Source organism: Xenopus laevis, chromosome 4S, assembly GCF_017654675.1.
Source record: "Xenopus laevis strain J_2021 chromosome 4S, Xenopus_laevis_v10.1, whole genome shotgun sequence".
NCBI lineage: Eukaryota > Metazoa > Chordata > Amphibia > Anura > Pipidae > Xenopus > Xenopus laevis.
In genome coordinates, this window is record NC_054378.1 from 88,744,341 (window position 1) to 88,770,086 (window position 25,746).

The 25,746-nt window shown below is 35.7% G+C and overlaps 1 protein-coding gene across 5 annotated transcripts in view; it reads right to left on the minus strand.

Annotated features, from left to right (window-relative positions):
- Positions 1 to 25,746, minus strand: part of col11a1.S (collagen type XI alpha 1 chain S homeolog) — a 120,201-nt gene that overhangs the window by 17,224 nt on the left and 77,231 nt on the right. For all 5 annotated transcript variants that reach the window (XM_041561555.1, XM_041561552.1, XM_041561551.1 and 2 more), the window contains 18 exons: positions 25,310 to 25,363; positions 24,781 to 24,825; positions 24,605 to 24,658; positions 24,256 to 24,300; positions 21,822 to 21,875; positions 21,490 to 21,543; positions 17,705 to 17,758; positions 16,368 to 16,475; positions 15,042 to 15,131; positions 13,943 to 13,996; positions 9,752 to 9,859; positions 8,852 to 8,959; positions 7,977 to 8,030; positions 7,145 to 7,198; positions 6,101 to 6,208; positions 3,827 to 3,880; positions 2,652 to 2,705; positions 2,509 to 2,562 (listed from right to left, as the gene is read on the minus strand). In XM_041561555.1, the coding sequence (XP_041417489.1) occupies positions 2,509 to 2,562; positions 2,652 to 2,705; positions 3,827 to 3,880; positions 6,101 to 6,208; positions 7,145 to 7,198; positions 7,977 to 8,030; positions 8,852 to 8,959; positions 9,752 to 9,859; positions 13,943 to 13,996; positions 15,042 to 15,131; positions 16,368 to 16,475; positions 17,705 to 17,758; positions 21,490 to 21,543; positions 21,822 to 21,875; positions 24,256 to 24,300; positions 24,605 to 24,658; positions 24,781 to 24,825; positions 25,310 to 25,363 (1,206 nt within the window). The remainder of the gene's footprint in view (positions 1 to 2,508; positions 2,563 to 2,651; positions 2,706 to 3,826; positions 3,881 to 6,100; positions 6,209 to 7,144; positions 7,199 to 7,976; positions 8,031 to 8,851; positions 8,960 to 9,751; positions 9,860 to 13,942; positions 13,997 to 15,041; positions 15,132 to 16,367; positions 16,476 to 17,704; positions 17,759 to 21,489; positions 21,544 to 21,821; positions 21,876 to 24,255; positions 24,301 to 24,604; positions 24,659 to 24,780; positions 24,826 to 25,309; positions 25,364 to 25,746) is intronic.

The following is a 25,746-nucleotide window of genomic DNA, read 5'->3' on the forward strand; positions in this document are numbered from 1 at the left end:
GGGAATGCTGTATTTTGGATATATCCATTATCTGAAAACCTGTTATCCAGAAAGCTCCGAATTATGGGAAGGCTGTCTCCCAAAAAACTCAAGTTCATCTTCACTATTCCTCTCTCATCCTCTTCATTCTCTATTCTTGCAGGAGCTGGGTGTCAGATATTCATTGACAGTTAGATCCAATAGATCTTATAGGGGGCTCCTTTTGCCTAAAAGATGTATTAGAGCTCACTCTATTAAACCACCAGAAATCCTGTCTCTCTACATGCAGAATTTGTGCAAAAGTTAATTCGTACTTTAATCAGTTATTTGAGTGAGTTATCACACATCTGCTAGGAAAGGAAGCCCCCCTATAAGGTATATTACATCATTCATCTGTCACCCAACTGCTGCTTGAAGACAGAATGAAGAGAAACAGATGCCGAGAGAGGGATAGTAAATATAAACTTTGTTATTTCAGAAACAATGCAGAATATTTAATTGATTGCATTTAGTTTCTTACTTCAGTATGAGCTTAAATTTTTGTTTTCGCGATAGTTCCCCTTCAAAAAAAGAATTCAAAATTTGTTAAAAGATTTCCTTTTTTCCCCTAATAAACAATGTACCTTGTACTTGATCCCAACTAACTACAAACAATAATTATAGTCTATAGTTCTATGACCATATACAGGCACAGGGGCAGTAGTCTGACCCATAGTGACTTTATTATACATTATTAGGAGCAGATTTATCAAGCGTCAAAAAAGTAAATTGGGAATAATTTGATGTTGACTATTCGCCAGCTAAAACCTGCCAAGTTTATGTATAAGTCAATGGGAGAGGTCCAATGACCCATGTGAAGATGTTGAAAGCCTTCCTGACATTCAAGTTTTTTAGGAGAAAAACTTGATTCGAGTTTAGTCAAATTCAAATCAAATTTGATTTGAGTTTTCGATAATATTATTTTCAACTGTAGATGTTGGAATTTTTTCTTAAATAACCTCCCAATCGAATTTCGAGTATATTTGAATTTATTAGAGTAAGAAAAAATCCAGATGAATTCGAAATTTGATAAATGGTCCCCAAACTCTGCAGAAGTACATATAATGTATAAGCAGTAATAATAAGTAATGTATTATATACCAGGATCTGAGGTTTATAAATGTGATAATTGTCAAATGCATATAAATGAGTGATGTCACAATTATAACATAGAGCTGCTACAATCCCCATCTAGTTGATAAGGGCCATATTATTCTAGCCATGCATGATCAATGTGTTGATCTAAATCTAAACCTCATTTCTAATCAAATTACAAATTAGAACTTGATATATAGATTTCTATAAAGCATAACATCTGTATTTTATTATATATTTTATCTATTTTATATCTGTATTTCATTATGTATTTTATTATATATAATAGATCTGAAAAATATGTTAGTTCCTTTTATTTCAGTTGTAAACACAAACTAGGTTATTGAGAAATTAGTAGCTTCCCACTAAATTCTAGGTACTGTCATTCCTTTCCGTTTTTGTGGATGTTGTTTGCTACTTTCCTCTTTCTTTTTGCATAATGTAAGGTGGTTCAGTACAAAAATAAAGGTAAAGCAAGTAGAGAATGAACGTGAATGACAATGCTTAGCATTAGAGGACAGCTGCTAATTTCTCAATAACCTAGTTTGTGTTGGCAACTGAAATAAAAGGAACTGACATTGATTTTCAATTCCTTTAGATATAAATGACATCATTTCATCTCATGTTTAAATCTGCAGAACAAAATCTATAAAACAATTTCTATTTTGAGATGATAAGCCCATAGTGCTGCTGTACGATAAGACACATCGTAAGAACACAGTTTTGCATTTGCGTGATTGAAGGCAGCTATTGTTATATAATATGTCTGTATGAAAACACTTTAGGCAGAATCTCTTTAATGCATGGAAACTCTGGAGAGATGGATAAGAGCACTGTAGATAAAATGTTCCCATAATGCAGGTTAAAAAAGCAGAACGAGATGTATCTATTAATGTAGCCTAATATTAATCCCAATTAAAAATGACTGGGTTATCCAGTGTTATAAGTCTAAATTCTGCATTTTAGATTAGATATTACTCTGAAACTCTGCCGACCAGAACTCAAATTCCAATAGTAAGTGAATTCCCATTAGGGAAAAACATTTCATTCAGATCAATTCACATCTAAGGTGGGAATCCCAACAAGGAGTAAACTAATGATCGGTCAGCACCTTATCTGACCAAATTCAAGGTTTTGCTGCGTGACTTAACCTTGTAGAAAACATTTATCATGCAATAACCATGACAACACTAATATAACTTAAAAAACTGTGAGCTAAGGGTGGGACAGTGAAACTACACCTAAAGATATTGTATATTACGAGCTACAGTATTTTTATAATCTGCTAAGTGCAGAAGTAAATGGGGCCCCTCTGTGAGTGTCAGGTATGGTATGACTTGTACATTACCTCAAATTGCAGTTTATTTTATTCTAACTTATCAGATACTGACTTACCTTTTCACCAACTGGACCAAGAGATCCAATAGATCCAGGAGGACCTTGAGGACCCTAAGCAAAAACAATACAAAAAAAGATAAATAATCAACAATCTTACGGAAATGATAAGATAAGATCTTCAAAATCTTCAACAAACTTACATCAGCACCGTTAGGGCCTTGAGGACCTCGAGGACCAGGTGGACCGGGTGGACCCTATAAAAAGCAGATAATTAAAAAATAATATACACCAATTCAATCATATATGCTCTATAGAATTCTAAGAAGCATTAAGCTGGCCATAGATGCAAAGATCCGATCGTACGAATCATCCTACGATCGGACTTTCCCATCTCCCGACCCGCCACTAATCATTCAGATCAAAGTCTTACCAGTCAGATTAGTTAAAGAAGAGATCAGCAATGTTCTGCCCCTGACAGCAATCGTACGATATCTATGTCCAACCAAAGCTAGTGACAGTCTCCCACTGAAAATCGTACGATCGGCAATACACGCAGAGATATTATCGGCAGCCGACAGAAATTTTCTAACCTGTCCGATCGACCAAACGACCGATCTCCGCCGGACGAAAAATGTCGGGACTCTCCACACACATTCCGAAAATCGTACGAATCCTCGATTCGTACGATCAGATCTTTGCGTCTATGGCCAGCTTTACACATACATTTACAAAACTGTGTCTATGCCATAAAACATATTCGGGGGAATGTAATTAAAGTCGCAAAGTGCAAAACAATTTGCACCAATAAGACTAAAAATCCACATCTCGCAATGCAATATTGTGCCTTAAATTGTTACTGCATTGCAAATTTTATTTGCGCATTGCAAATTTTAACTGCGCACTCTTAAGAAGTGCTTGAAGGTGTTGTAATCTTTTTCAGCAAAATAACGAGGTTTTATTACATTGACTGCGCATTGGCGCAAACTATAACGTTCGCAAATGGTCTTCCACTGTCGGGAAGTGGTCGCTAAACAGTTTCTGGGTTCACAAAAGCTATATTAAATTCGCGCAAAGCAAAATTTGTTTGCGCAAAGGCATAACTTTTCGCATTGCGAATAGTTTTTCCGTTAGCGACTTTTATTACATTCCCTTAATGTAACAGAATCAACAGCTGATAAAAGGGCTGAGCTTATGAATGATCTGTTCTCCAAAATCCAAGTTCTACATATCTAAAAGGTGTATTTTACTTAAAGACAACATCAGAATCCCAACCAGTTCCTCTAGGGTTACTTATTACTTAAAGCATATTTCTGATGTTTGAATACTAAGCCTTGTTCTATAAGGCAGATTAACACATGGGATACATGCAACTTACCATAGGACCGACATCTCCGTTTTCACCCTTTTCACCTGGGGGTCCTGGAAGCCCCTGCAAATAAGTAAAATAAATATTTTGTAATAATGTGTGCAAGCACCATACATTTCATACAGTACATAATGCATGCCTTTTTTTTTAAATAAAAAAGGCTACCAGGACCAAAGGACCTATTATGTTTTAATAAATATGTTTTTGCATACTTTCTCCCTCTGCTGTCTCTCTGAAGCTTCTGAGTGAAGCTGGAAAATGTTTTCCCACCAAAGAGACAGAAAGAAAATACAAAAAAACAACACAAAAACATAAGTACATATACATACGTTCTAGGGTTATGTCAATACATGGCTTACATTATTTAATTGTCTATTTATATGATGGTAAAGAGGTTTGTGATCAATGGCAGGATCAAATTAAAGGAGCACTAAAGCCTAAAAACACATAGAAATGCCATATTTTGTATCTTCAGCTTTATGCACCATCCTAATGTTCAGCAGCCCTATAACAGAAATGATCCATGCTGTCAATGTTGGCAAGGAGCTCACCATATTTGATTTTGTTAAGAGTGTCAGTGACCCTGCACATGCTCGGTGTGCTCTGGGCAGATGGGAAGCTAATCCTAGGGGTCTTCCCAATTCATCAAGCAGAAAATTAAGTTCATTTGTTATATAAGCTGATGCTATATTTTCATTGTATTCAGTGGAAGATCCTGTAATTATACCAGGCTGCTTTCTGGCAAATGGTTATTGAATTCAGTTAATATTCAAATATTAAGACAAGAATCTTAATTCTGAAAATAAATTCAGATTAGGCCTGAGAATGTTATCATTCTAAGCTTATAAACATTGCTCCTTTTTTCATACTGAGATACAAATAGCAAGAAAGGATATATTTAAAGATAACCACTTGTATCCTGTGAAATTGACTGATTCAAAATATAGCTGAGCAGCCCACCATGTTGACTTCATACTTATCAATGCCTAGTTATTGTTCTGGTAAGAGATGTGAATGTCATGTTGGCCTGAGGATGTTGGCGGCTATAAACAGATGATGAAAACTGTACACAGCACTTCTACAGAGAAGGATGTTAATAATTTATACCCTGCTGGGCTAGACTGATGGTATGTGAAGCTGCAACTGGCAATACGGGAAAGGCACATAATTCATTCCCTTACTGCAGCTACTGGCACATAAATGTTTACAGAAATGTGTATCTGTATAATACTCAAAACAATGTCTGCTCATCTGTATTGTACATAAAGCAGTATATATCTATGATTGCTCAGTGTATTAGGCCCAAAGCAGTGACTGTATAGGTATTATACAGCAGTGGGGGTATTTGTATTATACAAAGACCAGCAACGGTTTCTATATTACACGCACAGCTCTGATTGTATTTATATTAGGCACAGTGCATATATATATATATATATATATATATATATATATATATATATATATATATATATATATATATATATAAAACAGTGAGCATATCTGTCTTATACATAAAGAGTATGTGTACTAAATTTCTGCTAGAAGAAAAACATTCTTCTCTGGACCCTGTAATGTACATCCTTCCCTATGACAAGTGACTGAGAGACAAGATATTCTCTATGTGTTCCGTCTCTGGTAACATCAATATCTTTCTGTACTGAGCAGAGAGTCACATGAATTAACCCTGCCAGCTGGCACTATGCTGATTTCTAAGCTGATGACCCATTCATCATGTCTGCCAGCTATACTGATTGAGGTTTGGCCAGAAAGAAGCCTGCAGATCTAGGCTCTGCCATCTCTTATACCGGTATGCTCATTTCATCTGCTAAAGTCACAGGGCACCTCCTGTGTTTCTGTGACATCTTTATCTTAGGCCAAAGATGATGGAGGAATTAATCAAATATAAAACATGAACCCCTGATATTGTCTACATTCTGTGCTGTCTTAGTAGAATAACATTTCTGCCAGGGACTGCCATCATTTAATTCAACTTATTTCCCTTATCTCTTATTCAGAATAATGACTTTACTACTAAACTGGGGATAAACAGAACAGTAAAAAATACAGTTTTATGCAGAATGGAACTATACTATGAATAAATGTGAGGTTAAAAAAAAAACCTAATGGATCTAAATGTTGTAGATGAGTAGAACAGAGGTTAGCATAGGTGTAGACTAGATTCTATACTATACATCATCTAAGTTAAGTCTTCTAGTATCTATTTCTTTTTGGACAACATGTAGTATGAGATCAGTCCAACAAAATGCAGGTGTAGCTTACTTGAAGACCAATTGGGCCAGGAGGACCTGGGAATCCACGAGAACCTTCATCTCCCTTCTGTCCAAACATTCCCTGTTGACCTCTTGGACCTGGCTCTCCATCAGAACCCTAGATGGAAACATGTGAAAATTGATCACTTCAGTATATAATTCCTATGGTAGACCTACAGTAGATATAAACATGGGTATGGCTTCAGATATGGCTGGGCAGTTTGGCTGATTTTCAATATACTGTCCAATTTCTATATACTGTATATATATCGGTAGGGGGTCGGTTTCTACAGACCATCCTGCAATCCTGTTGGATCACAGATGATCTATCCAGTCTGAAAATCATCTACTGATCCCTGTGTCAGTGAGTGAATGTTGCATTGTTTTTCACAGTGTTAAAAAATTGCTTTATATAATGTTTTTCAGTGATAAAGCCTCTATTTTTAGGTTTCATTATCAAATATATTTTATTCTGCCTCCTTCAAGAAATATGAGTATACAGGTTTGGGATCTGTTATCCAGAATGCTCGAGACCCAAGAAAATCTTGAAAACATTAAATAAACTCAATAGGCTGGTTCTGCTTCCAATAAGGATTAAATATATCTTAGTTTGGATCAAGTACAAGGGACTGTTTTATTATTACAGAGAAAAAGGAAATCATATTTAAAAATTTGGATTATTTGGATAAAAAGGAGTCTATGGAGAGGGCCTTTCCATAATTCGGATAATGGGTTTCAGGACAACGGATCCCATACCTGTAGCTATCTGTTAAGCCATGGTAAATTGAAATTGCCAATAACTGTTTAACTGGTTTGGGAGATAATAACAGATTAAATTATACTATAATCATGTGATTTTGCTTCTTTTCTAATTCACTAAAATAAAATACTTGATGACAATTTCCCTTTAAACCTTTTAAAATATTTAGTTTCACAAAAAAGTCATTCGTCTCACACCATTATATCCTTTTTTTTAGCTTGCAAGGTATTTCTGTGTAAATATACTGTATGCTCAGATAGTGCCCCTTTTCATTATTCAAATAATAGAACTTACCGCCGGACCTGGTGCTCCAACAGGACCTTGTAGACCTCCTGGTCCAGGAGGACCCTGTGATAAAAAGAAAATACACAAAATATAAATGTTATCATAAATACAAAAACACATTATACACCTGCAGACTAAAGTGTGATGAATAGAGAGTATTTGAATGTATCATAATGCCCAAAAGGCTAAAAGAAAACTATTTTATTCTCTTCAAAGCAATTCCCTGAAGTATCTATTCACAGAATAAAAATGCTTCTTCTATTCACATTGCCTCTTAAACTCTGTTTTTTTAATCTGCATATTCACTCATTCAGTGTTTAAATGTTCTGTAATCCATGTTTATAGACAATGGCAAATCAAGGCTCTACTGCTCCTTTCCATTTGCACCTTATTATGCTAACTAGAAAAATGAGTGGTTCAAGTTGAGCAACAGTTGGGCGCACTACAACCCAGTACAATCCCACCCACATTTGTTGATCTTTGCGAATTCGTGCCTGGCGAATAAATTCGCCCATCACTACTAATAAACTAATAAACTGTTTCGATCTGATCATTTTGTCATGATGGAGAACCCCATATGCTATTTTTGGATCAGTAACACGTTTTATACTGTCTACACCACTGTTGTTATTCTATAAAGTTCCATAGCTTGGGAAAAATAACATAAGTTCATCAGGCTTAACTAGGTCCAGTGACCATTAAAATGGTAGGATCTGAAAAGAGTAGACAGCTACATAAGTAAATCGAATTAACATTTCATGGGTATAATTGATAAAATGAAAGTATTGTTATTAATGTCAACATTTTGAAGAAAAAAATTGTAATGAAAAGAAAGGTTCACCTGTTCTCCTTTGTCACCCTTTCCTCCTTTCTGTCCTGGTTCTCCAATTTCACCCTTAAAAAGAAAGTGAGTAGATTTTAGAAGGTTACCCAGAAGTCTCTGTGAATGTCATATTTGCAAAGGAGTAAGAATTGTTTGCATTGATTGTTCTTTATACCCTGACAGCTTAATCCTGGCATTGCTTAGCATGGTGCTACTAGAGATTTGCAGCAAACTATCTGAGGTTTAAATATACTTTCACTGAGTATATGTCATGTGGGATTGGTAAGTACATATAGGGATTAGTAATGAGCCACTGCAGTATGGTACTTTTACTTCCTTTTTAATTCCAAACATGCCATATAGACAAACTGCTCCGTATTTAGAAAAAAAGAGTGATACAAATTCTACACTGTTGACACAAAGTGGATAATGTAATAAAAGTCACAATTTTTCATCAGCTCCACTAAACCACGCAATAAATCAGATGTTTATATAAGATTGCTGATGTGACAAGTCAGGTACCTGACTGCCCTGGGTTATTAGACCCGTTTACATTTATGATGGCTAAATTGCAAATCTCTGGTTTCTAACCATCAACAATCTTCATCTTCCAAAAGTCAGAAGTTTTAATGTATTAGAAATCCTACCATTACTATAAGAAAGCTACGTTTCTTCATATACTAAATTACCAATACTATCTTTGCTTTGGTGACATCCATACTCATCTGTACTACCTTCACTTCACAATCTTGCTACATTTAATTTCATGCTACCTGATTATGATATACTTATACTTATTTATACTTATTCATTACCCATACATAACAGATTAACGTATATTGCCAGTCAATTAGACATATGAATGTTGCAGGAATGTACCAGACTGTCCTCACCTTGTCACCATCTTCTCCTGGTGGTCCTTGGGGACCTGCAGGTCCTGGAAGTCCGACTGGGCCTTGAATTCCATCTCGTCCTGCTGGTCCTTGAGGTCCTTTCTCTCCCTGTATTGGCATAATATAATGCCTTTAATATATATCACGTATAATGCATTGGCAGTATAAACCATTTTTTTAAATTTGTGGGATTTGTTTTCAACTGTTTTTTTTTTTTTTGTTTCACAGTATACCAGTGGCATAATATTTTTCCAGATGTCTGCCTATTTCAAAAAGGCATTTAAGTAAACTGGCCTGCAAATGAATAATCTGTAATTTTATTTGAAGGAAACCAAACATGCATTTTCAAAAAAATGTGTCATCTCACTCTAGCCAGTCTCACAAAAGTGAGCTGGAAATATCAATAAACTTGTGGAAAAACTCTATGAGCAAAAATTTGCCAAAACATGGCTATATTGTTGTTAATATAAGAAAGAAAAAAAATCATTATTTATTTAAATGTATTTTATTCACAAGCTTGCTTTATCTGTATGTGAATAGTAGAAAAAATTACTATATTGCAGGCTTAGAGCAGAGGTTTGGCTCAGAAAGGGGAGGATGATAGCATCAGTGTCAGTAGGCTAGGATACAATAACCAGGGTATGAACAATTACTTAAAATTAATTTAAATAAATAATGGGCTGACTGAGTGAGGGTCCTGCTGCAGTCACAGACTATATGTCCACCCCTGTAGAAAAAAACTCTGCAATCCATATACCTGCAAAAAAGTATTAATTTATATTTTCATGATCAGCAGGATCATTCACTTCTTTTAAGATATTTTAGGCCAAAGGGTTCACAATGCAGTTTAGCCAGCCACTATAAACAAATAGCAAAATAAATGATTACTGTATCACTCACTGGAGCCCCCTTTTCTCCTGCTGGTCCTGGTGGGCCTTGAGGTCCTGGTCTTCCTGGCAGACCAATGGGTCCAGCAGTGCCAGCGGCTCCTCTCTCACCTGGAGATCCCTATAATATGATAATGCACAGACCCATCAGTGATCATTTAGAAGTATTGATACAGTACTGGAGTGCTGAAAATCAGATATTACTAACACATTATATTAGACTTTTCCAAACAATAATTCAATGGACTTTGTAATAACCATTATTAATGCTCTTATTACCTACTGAAAACTATTTAAAGCAAACTTCAATTTTTTTTAGAACCAGCTCATTATACATTCAGTTTTATTTCCCACTTTCATTCAAAGAAGGAGGTGTGTGATGATTTAAAAGTGGCATGGTATCAAATGAACATTTTTATTGAGTTACCTAATACACCAATACACCCAGACATACCCAGTTATTCTCCAGTCTGCCCCAAACCCCATCAGCAGGGATGGGTGAATCTGACCCATTTTGCTTTTTCGAAAATTCGTGAAACAGCAAAAATTTGCCAAACACAGTGAAGTTAACGGGGTGTTCTCCAATGGGGTATTTCTCAAACTGTGCAACATTTTTTACCATACATTAGAGTATTACATTTTTTCAAGGCAAAACATGGCAAAATATTTTGCCAATTCCTACCCATCAGTTTTTAAGTATGCTGGTGAATTTAGGGCAGTTGAAAAGTATGCTGGTTCTTCCTATTGCAGTAGCTTCTGATGCCGAGTTCACTTTCAAAATTTATCTGAACATAGGTCTAAACTAGTGGCTTTTATACTGACTATTTTAAATATCTACCTATACCTAAGCTAAGGTATATGTCAATAATGCCAAACTCACAGACTACCAGTGGATATGAGCTACAATGTGTTGACATCCCTTTTTCTTTGCTGTCATGAAACAGGCCTGTTGCAACCCTTCATTAATTGAGATTAATTCATTTTGGAGATTCAGACTGCTAAAGTCAGGACGAACAATGATAGGGAACTGTGTGGCGCACAGGAAATACCAATTATAATAAAGTATTCTCTTATGTGACTATTTTGAAAATGCCCTGAAGCTTGATACAAGTTGCAACACATTTTAATAGATTTCTTTTTTTTATTACTGACCTTCCTTTTAGATATCTCATTATAGGACAAATGCTAGAATAGACTTTGTAGCAGGACTGCCTCTAACACTACTAGATAATAAAAAAAATGTCATGGATGAATCTGGATATTAGCTTAAAGGTCTTTTCTAGTGATTGGCAAATCTGACCTGTTTCTCTTCGCCAACATTTGTGAAAAGGTGACAAATTTGTTAAATGCATTAAAGTCAATAGGAGGGACAAATTATGTTTTGACGCGCAACTATTGGCGTGTTTTTCGTAGAAAAACATGGCGAAAAATTTGGCTCATCACTAGTATTTTCTGGACAGGTACATATAAGCAATATCCTGCAGTTGAATGTGCTTAGAAGTAATACCAATATAGCAACATCGGTAGAGAATAGTGGGAGCAGTGGACATTGTATGGATACCCTGTATGTAGAAATATTTTTACTGTTTTAGAAATATTTTATTCTTTTCTAGAGTTCCAGTAATTTGCTAGTTATGTAAGGAACAAGTTAATGCACCAAACTTGTGCTTACTACACAGCTTATTGCTACATAAACTAATTACACCTACATCGAAATCAAATCTGAGACTAGATGGCTAAAACAAGAACAGAAAAGGTCTGTTTGCAACAGAATAAAGATTGAATGAATGTATTTTCCTTGGTATTTGCAATGCATTACTATATTATATTATATATTTAGAAATTTTACAGCTGCCATGTTGTAAAGGTAAAGTATAATAATTTAAAAAACAGACAAATGCATGGGGTACTGTGAGCCATATCTGGGAGATTTTACAATCTCCATATGTAATTTAAAAATAACACAGGCTGTAGTAGTCTTCACAGGCATGGTCACTGCAAAACAGCAGGGAGCCCATGTGCAAACAGCAGGAGACTAGATATCTGGAAATAGACTCAGCAGCTTCCAGTTACACACTACTGATTAATGTAAGAATGAGAGAATTGAATGCAGATACATCGCATTTCATATACTACTGGCACCTGCAGTTTTCCTATGCAACTAAACTATTCAGTCTTACCCTATAATCGGGAAGATATTCAATATGTATTATATTGGCATTTTTATGTGTGTGTGAGTTTAGCTAGCTAGATGTACTGTACATTTTAAACAGTATTTCAGAGAGCCAAGCAAAAAGTTGTATCTGTCTATGTAGAGCAGCACAGGGGAAGATGGTAGACATGGGCATTCACTAACACTTCCTCACCTCTCATGTATGAATGTCATGCAAATATAAAAGTCCAGAGGATGTTAAGTGCACCAGTGTCCTGTATATAAAAAAAACCTAAAACCCCAATTAAATATGGCCAGCAATTCTGTATAGTATATAGAAAACTTACTGTAACAGCTGAGAAGTTCAGTAGCCAGTAATAACAAAGACCTTCAAAGTTGCCCACAGCAGTTCACTATCTTGGACCTTGGTGATGCTTTAAAAATCAATGACACTGCACATTCTCAGTATGCTCTGGCTGATGTTGAGGTGCTAAGCTAAGGAGTTATTGGAAGTCATAAATACTTTTTAAAAAGAAAATGATGTTCATCATAGAAGCTAACGCTACAGGGCTGATTGATTTCTAATTTCTGGTGCAAATTTAACTGATGTCTGAGTGCCATGTAATGTGAGTCTGAATTAATTACTTGCATTATGACTTTCAACTACGCTCCAGTAGCTCCCCATGTGCTTTTCTGCTGATTTCGAGCACATGTTCTGTGCTGCTATTACTTACCTGAACTTAGGTACCCATTTACAATATACAGAATATATATAATATGAATGTCACAAAATAAGGTTGATTAGTAATTAATTCAGATTGTCATTATAGGTTTGCTCTGACACCACGGCAATTAGCATCATAATTTAATAACTTGATTTGCAAAGCCCTTAAGCTTACACTCCTGACAAAATCCAATATGGTCATCTCTGGTGCACAAATTTGAAGGCCTTGATTATTACTGTTCTAGAGACACTGAACCTTATTTATGCAGCAAGTTCAGTAAATAAAATACAGTAGTTCTAGCCAAATTCATTTTCAGAGGTTAGTTCTATAAGCTTTGGCAAGAAGGTGCAGATCTGCTTGGGGTATCTGCAGAGACATAGATCACTGCTGAATGACTAAGGTCCCATTAGGCTAGAAACGAAGACCATAACATGATGTGTACACTCTTTAGCCTGCATCTAAGTTTAATTGTAGAACGCCTGTAATGTGTTATGTAATGGACTACTTGAACTCATTAATATTGCTCTGTGCAGCTTCCACTTGATTTTCAATCCAGCAAAGGCTCAGATCACAGTGTAAAGGCTGATATTTTGCATCTCTTAGCACTCCAGTTTTCCTAGGCAACAGTGTATATCTATCTATCTATCTATCTATCTATCTATCTATCTATATATACATTATATATATATAAAGCACACATGGGGCGCCATGGAAGTAGCATATATATATATATATATATATATATATATATATATATATATATGTATACTAGTACCTTCTGCCAGATAGCAGCAACAAAGGTACATGGTATTATGAATATCACATAACTACATAATATAGGTTCATTTATGGGGTTTTTGGTGATTGACTGTAGAAAGACAAAGTAACCACAAAAACTGATAAGACTGCTATTATATACAATTAGAAGCAATATTTACTGCAAATTATATTTTGGTCTCCTTATTTTTTTAGGAAGTCCAGGATCGCTCCTATAATTTTCATTTTTATGTAATTGAAGTGTATCCATAGGGTTTTAAAGCATAGGGGCCAGTATGGTGATCATATTGCCAACTACAGACTGGTTTTGACCTTATTGGGACTCATCACAGCAGTGCAGGGTTTTCTGATCAGTAATTTTTTTTTATCATACATGTTTTTTGTTTCTTTTGAGAGTACACTTCCTATTTAAGCAAAACAAACTAAGAATAGGCAAGATATTAATCTTCATCATTAATACAAAACAATAACTATTTTATCTTTTCATAGGACTATGAAAGTCCAGACCATAGTGTTTATTTGCGTAGTACAGGCAACAATCGCTACTTACAATTGGACCAGATGGGCCCTGGGGTCCTTCTCCACCTTTCAAACCTGCAGCACCCTAGAATGTAACAGAACAAAAGTGGACAAATTGAGATCCATTCAAAGCATTCACAAAAAAAAAATCAGTCAAAAAATAATAAATCATACAAGCTTCTAGATAAAAGCTTGATTTCGTTTCTTAAAAAGTTGTAAATGTACAACATGGGGGCTCAGCACAACATTGTGGTCATTTAACTAGGCAAGGAGGGAGCAGCAAATATTAAAGCTAGTGGAGGGGTAGGGGATTGCATTTTTTGAAAGGGCCAATCAGAGCCCGGAGCAAGAGAACAAAACTGAGTTAGCATTCTATAAGCAGTGGTGTAAGAGCCATAGTGTTCTCCTACCTCCTACTCACTTTTTATTTCAAATTGTTAGTTGGGTTTATTTTGGAATATTTGTGGCTGTGATGTTTGCCTGGTTTGTGTCATATTGGCTGTTTTAGCTAATAGCTAGAAGATGATTTTAGTGCAGGTTCTCCATAAGCATGGGTCCCATGAGACCTGTCTTTGCTTGCCCAGTTTACTATTCTGGGTGGCTTGCAAACATTGCTATGCAATGGCCCACAGCGGTATAAGGTTTTTTAGGCACAAATGCCAGGGGGAAGTTAAGATGGGGTGTAATTGTTTTATTATGCTTACATTATTGATTAAATTAATTAAAGCTTAATTAAAGCCAAAAGCATTGCCATGGTGCAAGTGATGCTGTTCTCACTCTGACTCAGACCAAGGATTGACAAAGTGTTGACTACCCTGCTGCTAAAGAAATACTTTAAATAGGACATATTCCTCTTTTTTTAATTTTCTACAGGTATGTCATGATAACAAAAGTTTAATAAAGTATAGCTTGTTCTACTCCAAACCTTCACCCAGTTACTAACGATAATAACTTTTTAGTTCTGGAAAAGGAATTTTCAATCTGTGGACCTACAATCGTGAAATACAATTGCCTGACTCTGACCATAACATGGTGCATGTTGTTTTATGAACCACATAAACCATATGTTGCAATAGCTAGGAGATCCAAACATGCTCATTTATTCTGTAGAATTTAAAATATCGCCTTACCGAAGCTCCAGGTAGACCTCTCTCACCAGGGAAACCACGCAGACCTGCGGGACCAGTTTTTCCAGCCACACCTGAAGGACCGGGATCTCCCTATTAATAAGACAAAGATTAATTAAGACTACTAGGATCTTAAAAGAGATAAATTATAGCAGCTGCCCTTGCACAGTTTTAGTATCAAGATCACACTGCTATAAACATAAGACTCATAAAAGCATAAATATAGAGTAGTTATAGTAACTAGAATTATAATTTGTAGCAGCTACCAACTGGTTGAAAATAATCCTAAACTAAACATGGCTTCTGTTAGGATCAGTTACTACTGACTATATCAATTTGTACATAGGACAATTCTTCTATCAAACTACATTTCAAATTTCAGTTTGAAATTCATATTTTAGAGAAATAAATTATGTTATTTTAAATTATGTATAAAAATACGGCCACATGGTGGATTGTGATTTAGTTACACACAGGTATGACCTAATAAACTTGTTATATTCTACTAGATCTGACTGAATATGAAGTACATGAAAATGTACTTGTTCACTTACAGGCTTTGTTTCGTTATATCATTGTGTTATATAAGGATTTGTTTTGTTATATATTTCTGTTTTAGCATTATGCCATATTTCTTTTCTCCTTTCAGAATACATAGATTTCATTTGATGAGAACAAATATGATATCTCCCCAATAGTTTTCAGATTTGCTGATACTAGTTAAAAAAAATCAAGAGTTTTGGTCTTTGTAACTCAACCTAACTTACAATATAAGTGATTTAGTTATACAATAGACTGGGTCATTAACTGATATCCAGCTTTGTTACAAAGTCATTTACATTAAAGTATAACATATTCACAGGATATCCACCTTTAAGGCAGACTAATCTTCCCGAATCTGAGCGTGTGTCTCTGCCCTAAGAAATCACGGTTTCCTCAGAATTGTCCTAGTTATAGATATTGGCCACTACTGCCAACTTTTGGCTGAACACAGCCCTGGGCACTGGGCAAAATTCCTTTTTTTGTATAATGGGATTACAACACAATAGAAAGACAATTGAGCTATTAGGGAAGCTTGTGGTCAGACAGCTAGAGATACAATGCATAGGCAAGAATAAACAGACAGAGCCTTTTATATGTGCTCGAGGAAAATAAATAACATTCTCTCTATTGCCTTATACAAATAAATAGAAAAAAAAGATAAAAAAATACAAATTGTTTTATCTTCCTCTCATAAAACTAAAATGATATTGTGTCACAGCAAGTGTGGTCATCACAGTACAGTACACAATCATACTATTTAATATAAATGGTGCCATATGTACACACCTTAGCACCCTCCTTCCCAGCTGATCCGGGTAAACCTTGCTCTCCAGGGGGCCCTGGTGGGCCAGGGTGCCCTCTCTCACCAATGGGACCAGTTTCTCCAGTGGGACCCTATACATGGAAGCAATGTTTTAAAAATGAACAGGCAATTATAGATAACCGTCTAGAGAAATGTATGCAAATAGGAATTTGTTTGCAGATGTTTATATGTTTAAATAAGAAAATATGAGTATGCAGATTTAAATATACTTTGTATGATGTAGAGATTTGTGTTTGGATGGAGGGGAGAACAAACAGAGGAAAAAAGATAATATGAATTAACACAGGCAGGACTGTATGACTGAAGGCAAGGAGACATGCCACCATAAACTTAAAGATATTTGGAGGCAAATAAGTGCAGGTGAACTTGTTTGAGGAGCATGAAATGTGGGACTAAACGTGGATATATAATTTGCACTGAAAAGTGTGATATACTGTATATAATAAGGGATAGATATGTGGGAGAGCAGATGAATAAGGAAGTAGATACTGAACTGATGATGATGAAGAAATGTTTTGAGAAACAGTTTTTAGATTGTAAGCTGTTTTGACAAAGGCCTTCTTTACCTCTAGTATCAGTTATTGGCTGCTTTGTTTGTAAATCTATATGTTTAATGTATATACCCATTTACTGTATGGTGCCATAGAATATGTTGGTGATAATAATAATATAAGAGCATGTTGAAGCATGTTATGCAGATCATAGGAATGATAGTGGAAATTAATTTTTTGGAAGAAGGATGATTCAGAAGTGCATATGGAATTATATTAGTAAAAAGTAGGGATGCACCATATCCAGGATTTGGTTTGGGATTCGGCCAAGATTCGGAATCCTTTTGCCTGGCGAAATTAATCAGAATCTTAATTTGCATTGTACATTAGAGGCGGGTTGTGAAATCACATGACTTTTCATCACACAAGAAGATTTTTTTCCACTTTGTCCTTTCCTGTCCCTAATTTGCATATGCAAATTAGGATTTGGATTCGGTATTTGCCCGAATCTTTCACGAAGCATTCAGGGATTCGGCCGAATAGTGGATCAGTACAGAGAATTATGGAAGGTAGCAGATGTGTGGTACAGGGAGTTGTTTGGGAGGAAAAGTTTAAGATCCTGATAGAGAAGGAAGAAGATGTAGGAGGAGCATGGTGTGGAGAGTAGACAGAGAGATGTTTGAAGAAAAGCACATGTGGGAAGTGCCCATAGAGAGTTGCTTGGGAGCAGATGTGAGAGCACTGATGGAAAGTTGCAGATAAGAGAGTGCAGGTGGAGGCTTGTTTGAAGTAGGCAAAACCAGACTTACCTGTGGACCCACTACACCTCCAGGACCAGGAGGCCCAGTTTTTCCTTGGAAACCCTAAAAAGGTTAATATAAATAAAATTAATTTCCCGGTATGCAAATATAGAGCTAAACATTAGTACACATATAAAGCCTAAATATTTTATAAAAAAGTTTGTTTTCCCATGATGAAAACAACAGAAGGGCATTACAACATGGAAGATATTACAAAACTAGCAGTGATATTACTCTCTACAATTAACAAAACTAGAATACTGTTAGCGAACCTACATTGTAGTCTTACTAGTATGCTATACCTAACGGATGCCCAAACCTTTGGCTATTGTCGAACTACAGACCTCAGTATCCTTCAGTATCATCTACTGAATAATGACAATTGTAGTTTAGAAAATACTGAAGGGCTGCTGGTAGAGCCTTCAAGTTTAAAAAGTTTGCTGTTTTAAAGGGGTGGTTCACCTTAATGTTAACTTTTAGTATATTATAAAATGACTAACTCTAGGGAACTTTTCCATTGGCCTTCACTTTTGCCTTATTTGCCTTTTTACTTCTAATGCATTCCATTTGCTTTTCAGCTAAAAAACAAATGCTCTATAAGCCTATGATTTATTGTTATTGCTAATTTTTATTACTCTCCTATTCATATTCCAGTCTGTATTTTTAAATCAATGCATTGTAGCTAGGCTAATTTGGAGACTGGAAACCAGACTGCTGAAACGCCAAACTGGAGAGCTGCTGAATACAAAGCTAAATAACTATAAAAACACTAATGCTAAAAAATGAAAACCAACTGCAAATTGTCTCAAAATATCACTCAATACATGATACTAACAGCTAATTCAAAGGTGAACAACCCCTTTTAACTCTCCGGTAGCAGCAAATAGGTTTACATTTAGGACAAACCTAATCTCCTCTACTTACCGTGTTTTTTACAAAATTAAAGCACGCTCTAGCAAGCCGAAGCAGGTGTAACTTGTGCCAAGCTGCATTAACTCTTTCAGCATGGAGCAAAGATGCAGCTCAGGATGAAAGCTAAAAAAGCATTTATTCCGCCTGGAAATAAGGGGTTATGATGGCAAAAGTGCAAACCATAACAAATTACATTAAGATTTTTGTGAATAGGGAATAGCTACTAAAAAAAAGTGTTAGAAAGCAATCATACAAGTTAGTTAACAACATACTGAGAGAATGAATGGCTTTTACTTGCTGCTAAAAGAGCTTGCCAGCTTTACACACAGGATGCAGCATTTTAAGCAGAAATAGAAAAATCACTGGCACAAGAAATACATCCCTCTTGCTCACGTATACACAGTCATCTAGACCTATCAGATAGTGTCTTTTGATCTAAAGTCAGATAAAATCACGTAATGCTATATTATTTTATGTGCCTGCTTTACCATGGTATTAAGTGATATTATCTTGTGAGAAAACATCAGTATTTGATAGATCTGGGCATGAATGTGCATCTACTGCTGTAATTCTGACCACTTTACTCACTGCAATTATTAAAGATCAGAAGAGAAAATACCAGGTATGCCTCACTGACTGACGGTTTGCAACAGAATTTGTATTTTTTTACTATAAAGTCACCTTCCAGTTGAGCATTTAAAGAGATACTGATACCAGAAATCTACCATAAATGTGATATGGATGCGGAATAAAAGTGTATTTTCCCTGAGCTTGATAAAGGGCTGGAATAGCCCGAAACGTCGCTCTGCTAATGGCATGAATAAATAATTGATTCACATATCGGAGTGCTGCTGGATTTATTGCTTTACCCTGAGCTAAGTAGTTACACACTAGATTACATGTTATTATAATAACTAAATCAGTATCCATAAATATTTTGCTCATTTGTTGCTTTGGGTGACTAGACCAGAGCAAACATTTGCTCTTGTACATGAGGCAGGAAGCAAAACAGGTAAAGTAAACAGGGTAGGTGAATGCTTGATCCTATCTAAAATATATAATTCATATTAAATAATTACCTAAAGCTAGGATATTTTAAAAATACACTGTGCTATTTAGTTCATCTGAGAAAACTGAGTAAGTAGAAAACTGACTAATGTTATTATAAGATCAGCATTTTCAATGGCGTAGTACACAGTACAGAAAAGGGTAGAAGGGCTCATAAATACTACAAGTATAACAATATAAAGTAACTGCATAGGTTGGTAAGAGCACAGCAATTAGCCTGTAATGATGCCAGAATAGATGTTGGCTCTAAAGCAGCACAGGCAACATTGGCAATGCACATGAAGCTAAAGGTTAGAGCAAGGTTTTTTAAGCTACTGGTCTTCAACACTGTTTAACTACATTTCTCAGCACACTTATGTGATGGGAAATGTAGTCCAATCAGAGGTTGAAGATCATTAGGTTAATGGCAGTCATATAAATAGCAAACTTGTAACACTGGACTTCCCTATGGCAGGCAAAGAAACCAATTTAATTAAAAGAAATTGCTGAGGTACTAAGGGGCATATTTATAAAAAGGTGAAACAGATATTGTCACAGGTTGGCAAAGGGAAAGCCTACCACTCTCTGTTCACTTAAAAGGATTTGTTGGGGAATATTATAAAATTATAGTTTGCCCTTATAAATATGCTCCTTAGTTAAAAGAGCAGCAGGTGACCCATGACGAGCTCTGTTTCACCTTCTGATAAATATGTTCTTTAGGATATAATACAGTTTAACAAAGGAGTAGATTCAGTCTGATGTAGATTTTAGGGCATATGTTCTAATTTAAAAAACGTTCTTGTCGCATTCCTCCAGTTTAATTGCATTATTGCAAGCAGAATACACATTGCTGGCAAAAAAATGTGATATATTATTCAAATGAATAACAAAGATAGAGCAAAAGGAAAACTTAATATATTAGTCAGTGATCAATAGTTTTAAAAGGTGAGTGCTCAGTGTCACCATCTTATTAACTCTGAATTTAATAAAAGTTGAAAATTGGCCCTTTGATAAATATGCCCTATAGTCTCCCTAGGCTTCAATGGTTTTCTATGAGATGAAAGGTGAGATTAATCTGCAACAAACTGAATCTGGCCCAATGTTATAGAGAATGCCATTTCTTGAAGAACCTTTAAAATATGAGTGACATAAAATCAGTTTGAAACATCATACAATCTTCATGTATTAGGAGTATAACAGTAGCAACTCTAGCTCTTTATTCAGATGACAAGATAAATAAAATAAACTGGGCAAGGGTGCACCATTGCTGTAACCCACAGCAGCCAATTAGAGATTTGCTTTTACTCTTCAACCTGCTGTAGATTTATCAAAGCTAAATGCTAATTGGTTGCTATGGAAAAATGCCCTGGGGCAGATTTACCCAGTCTTAGTAAATGAGATGAGTCCCTAATGCCCTCAAAGTATTCTATGGATTCATTTTTTATTATAGGGACGTCTCCTAAACCTTATGCAGTATGTTGACATGGAGATGGAACAACCATCCAACACACACCGATAATAAACTGTTACTGTAATTCTCAGTTGCAGCCAATGAGATCTGAACACGAGTATGAAAAGGTCAGAGTGAACATATCTGCTTGGCTTTTAGCAGGCAGCATATATAAAGGGTGAAACAGCAGCCACTTGACTCCAGTTCCTCTGAGCTAAAATTGTCGCTACTTGCCACAAACAATCTGACCAGGTACAAAAACACCACTGCCGTAATATTTGGAGGGTCTTCTCCTATCCGGGCAGTACTGTGGGTAGAAAGCAGCTCACAGAGGAAAGAACAGAAGTGAGGTGGCTGCCAGAAAGCAAATTATCTGTCCACTTACTGTTTCTCCTCGCTGTCCGGGGTGGCCGGGCAATCCATCCTTTCCAGGAGGTCCCTAAAATTAAAAAGATATAATTTAAACTCAAAAGTGCATTATTATGTACTGAAATGTACTATAAACTAAATGTTACTGTAAATAGTTTCCTATACAATATATCTTTTTGCAAACAAATATTCATATTCAGCATATCACTGACGTATTTTTGCCTTTATGTTATAAAGTTTGGTAGGTTGGGAAAAATGTATATGGTTTAGGATTATAAACAGTTTATGAGGGTATAGAAAGGTCATTGACCATTTCCTAAAGGAATCTTAAAGAAAGAAGGAACTTACAGGGGGGCCCTTCGGTCCTGGGAACCCAACTGGGCCCTGTGGTCCTTGAGGTCCCTGAAACACAAAGGAAACAAGGAAATGAATCAGTGGGAGAAATGCAGACATATAATTGTAAAAGGTGCAACCACAAAGCAACCATATCAAACCTACAATATTCAAGGAGATCTATGACATTTATAAATATTTTTGGTCCGTGTTTGGTCCATACTGCTGTGAGTGTGTGACAGTTTGCAGTGCCACACTTCAACCACTATAACTAGTCAGAGACAACAGCCTTTTGGGTGGGTATAATTCTATCAAGCTGCCCACTGTGTGACATTTTAAATAGTGGCACACATTAAAAAAAAAAGCTTGCACTTTAAACTGGGTCCTGCAGAGGAACCGAGGTAGTAGAGGTATGGGATCTATTATTTGAAATATTTGGGACCCGGTCAATAAAATGTAGAACTCATTGTTTCTAAAGGACTGTATGAAAAATGGTGTTTTTACATTTCAGAGCTTTCTGGATAACATGCATCCAAATAATAGATCCCATGCCTGTACTTACAAAGAAGGTCTGCTGGCAACAAATATATTGCTTAATATAAAAGCAAAAAAAAAGATTTTAATCAGATATTGGTATCATATTGTATATCCTACTGAATTTACTGTGAAATAGTCTTACAAACATACTTTAATGCATTTTATTCATAATAATAACTGAAATATTGTTTCAGAGCATGAGGTTGTTGTTATAACAATTGCTTTCGGTCAGTATTGTCATGTCAAAACCTAATTAACCTAAGTTATTAAATCTTGTAAAAAAAAAAAAACGATATTAGAAAACCAAAAACATTAGCAGATAGTCTGCAGTGTAACAGACCAAAGGGCATCTGTGGCTATATCAGAGTGCAGAACATCAGTTTGATTTCCGAGTCTGGAGGCTATAAGGACTAACAGTTTATTGAGTAAGTGATAACAGAAAAACCGCTCAAGGAACATGAGAATCTGAGGGAGTAATTGTGTCTCATCACAAGGGTAAGATAAATGTCTGCAGTGTCTCATGACATTTTCTTGTTTGAGAGAATCCCATCTAAGTGTGTATATCTTTTAAATATATGTATGTGTGTATTTGCTTTACACTCCACAGGTGCTTTAAGATGATAACATGATAATATCTTCAACCGCTGTGCAGATTAACACTGGAATCCTGCAGGGAGTCATCACTTCATAATGCACATTGAGCTATACAGATAATTACAAAAGTCTGCATTGTAATGGAGGCATTCTATTATAAAAGCTCAGATAATAGTGTCCATGACAAAGGGAACTGTAACGCTTTGAAAAACAATATGTATCCAAATGGGCAAAGCATGCGATCTTGATCTCATTATATTCAATAAACATAGTCTGGAGGAATGTAGGAAGAGTGGACATTCAATCTGATCTGCAGCACAGATTTCAGAAGCTGAAGATAAAAGGGTTAAATTAAAATGCTTGGAAAAATATAATGTACTCATTTCTGAGAAACTGGTAAAATAATGGCAAGTATAAAATGAGGTCTAATAAGTCCAAACTGTTCATAAAAACCATCTAAGATTTCTGTTTTAGAAAATGTGTTGGGCAGTCTGCTAAAGCGATATGAAGGTCAGTACTGCACATAAACTTCAATAAATAGCAGAGTCAGCATATGGACATTATTTCCAGTCCCCTGATTTCCTTGATTTTTAATCCATGCCATTCATTTCAATAGCAAGCTGCAGCATGCTCACCCCATAGAACAGTTTTTCTTGCATGAGCTGTTGTTTTAAATTGGATACACCTAGCTGTAGCCTTCATGTAGCTAAAATGTCAAAACTAGAATACTGAAAGGGGCAGGACCAACATGGATTTGACTTCTTTAACAAAAATCATGAAAAAAAAGGAAGAAAATAAACATTAAAGATGAAGGATCCTTTTCACAATCCTTAGAGATGTTCCATTATGGGAGAAAATTAATGAAACTATGGCTCCACCATTGTGCAAAAAAAACCACAAGAATAAAGAGGTTTCAAGTCGCTTCATGAATGTGGTCCATGATAACTGCAGGGAGCTTTTTAGCTTTCCCTTTTTTTTTGAAAGTACCATTGTGAATCAATATTGTGTCTTAAGGTGCCTTGTTCAACCATAGGAAGGAGTCCAAGAACTCCATGGGAGGCATTACTGAACAGACCCCTCAATGTAACTTCCATAAACCATCCTTTACCCAACAGGTAAAATCATTATTATGGAGCAAATGAAAACTGTAGTACCAGTTACTGTCTTTTTGGGAAAGCTTCAACTAGCATAGCTAAAATTAGAACAAGTTGTCTCCGTGTACAGATTTTTGAGAGTTTGTCACCTCACTGTTTTCTAAATTCCACCCAAAGGGTCAATACAAGGCTTATAATGTTTCTTGTCACACAGCAAAACTTACTCTTTCACCAGGTGGGCCAGATGGACCATCATTGCCTGCTGTGCCCTAAAATAAAATGAGAAAAATTGTTAAAAGCACTGTCAATAAAAAAACAAAATCACATAATGTTTCACTTCTACAATATTAAAGTTAAATATGTAGTCCAATGCATCACAATACTGTCCCTTTACTAACACTTCAAATATCTTATAAATGCAGATATTATGGATGACAGTGGATATGCCACACAATTAATTACTTGCAGTACCATGAAATATGTATTATTCCACTATACCTTATCATTATATTACTATATGATGTGTGTGTTCTATTTTTAGCTGTGAGAGCTAACAATTTTTAAGGTAATTACCTTAAGACCTGGTTTTCCTGTAGGACCTCTTGGACCTCTAGCACCACGTGGACCCTGGTAGAATAAGAAAAATAAGCATTCTTTAAAATGTGACCCTCACAATATAATAGCATGATAACTTCTTGCTGTATGCAAGCCCATAAAAAAAGATGAAGATAAATGAAGAAGAAACTCACCGTTGGACCTCGTTGTCCCCTTGGACCTGGTTTGCCAGCTACACCCTATAGAAGAGCAATTGTACAGTAGGTAAAACATTTTGTGATTTTGGATAAAATCAGAAACACAATAAAAGATACTGAACTGAAATTCTACTATATTTACCTAGCTTTGGATGCTTTTTTATTTTTCTGATAACACTTTCCATATATGAAAAGGTATTAAGGTTTAAAGGACCACCTAACAATATGTTTAAAGACCAACTTAAATGTGCCAAATAGAGATGATTCTTAATTGGCTCTATTTGAATTTTTTTAGAATGAATCAAGAGGACTAACATATGACAACAAATATCAATTAGTATGGGTTGAGCACAGATTGACTGACTGATTTATAGATAGAGCCACCCCCACAGATGGAGCACCCCCAATGAAAGACTGAGCATATCATCCCTGAAACCTGTGCTTATATATATATATATATATATATATATATATATATATATATATATATATATATATATATAGATATATGTTTCTTGAATCATACCCGAGCTCCTTTCTCTCCGTTGGCTCCTGCAAATCCAGGGAAACCTGTTGAACCCTGACAAGAAATAAATACGAGGAGATATTTGGTATGGAATATGCAAATTTATACAGCAGATAGAACGGTACTGATAAAATGACCTCCATGCACTTAGAATACATGACTTGATCTGCAGAATTAATTTCTTACCCGAAACATTCACGTCCGGAAAGCATAGAATAGATCAGAATAATTCATCAAACCATCTGGAAGTCACTGCAGTTAATTAGCCTTTCTCAACTCTAACACCCAGGGAGACTTATAAGGGTTTAGTTTGCTCTGACACCTCTGGTGGCAATTTGTATTTGCAAAAATAAGTGATATGCAGCAATGGCGTAATAGTTATATATGTCTAAGATGCCTGAAGTTTATGCACCAGCCATTCAGGTCTGCCAATAATA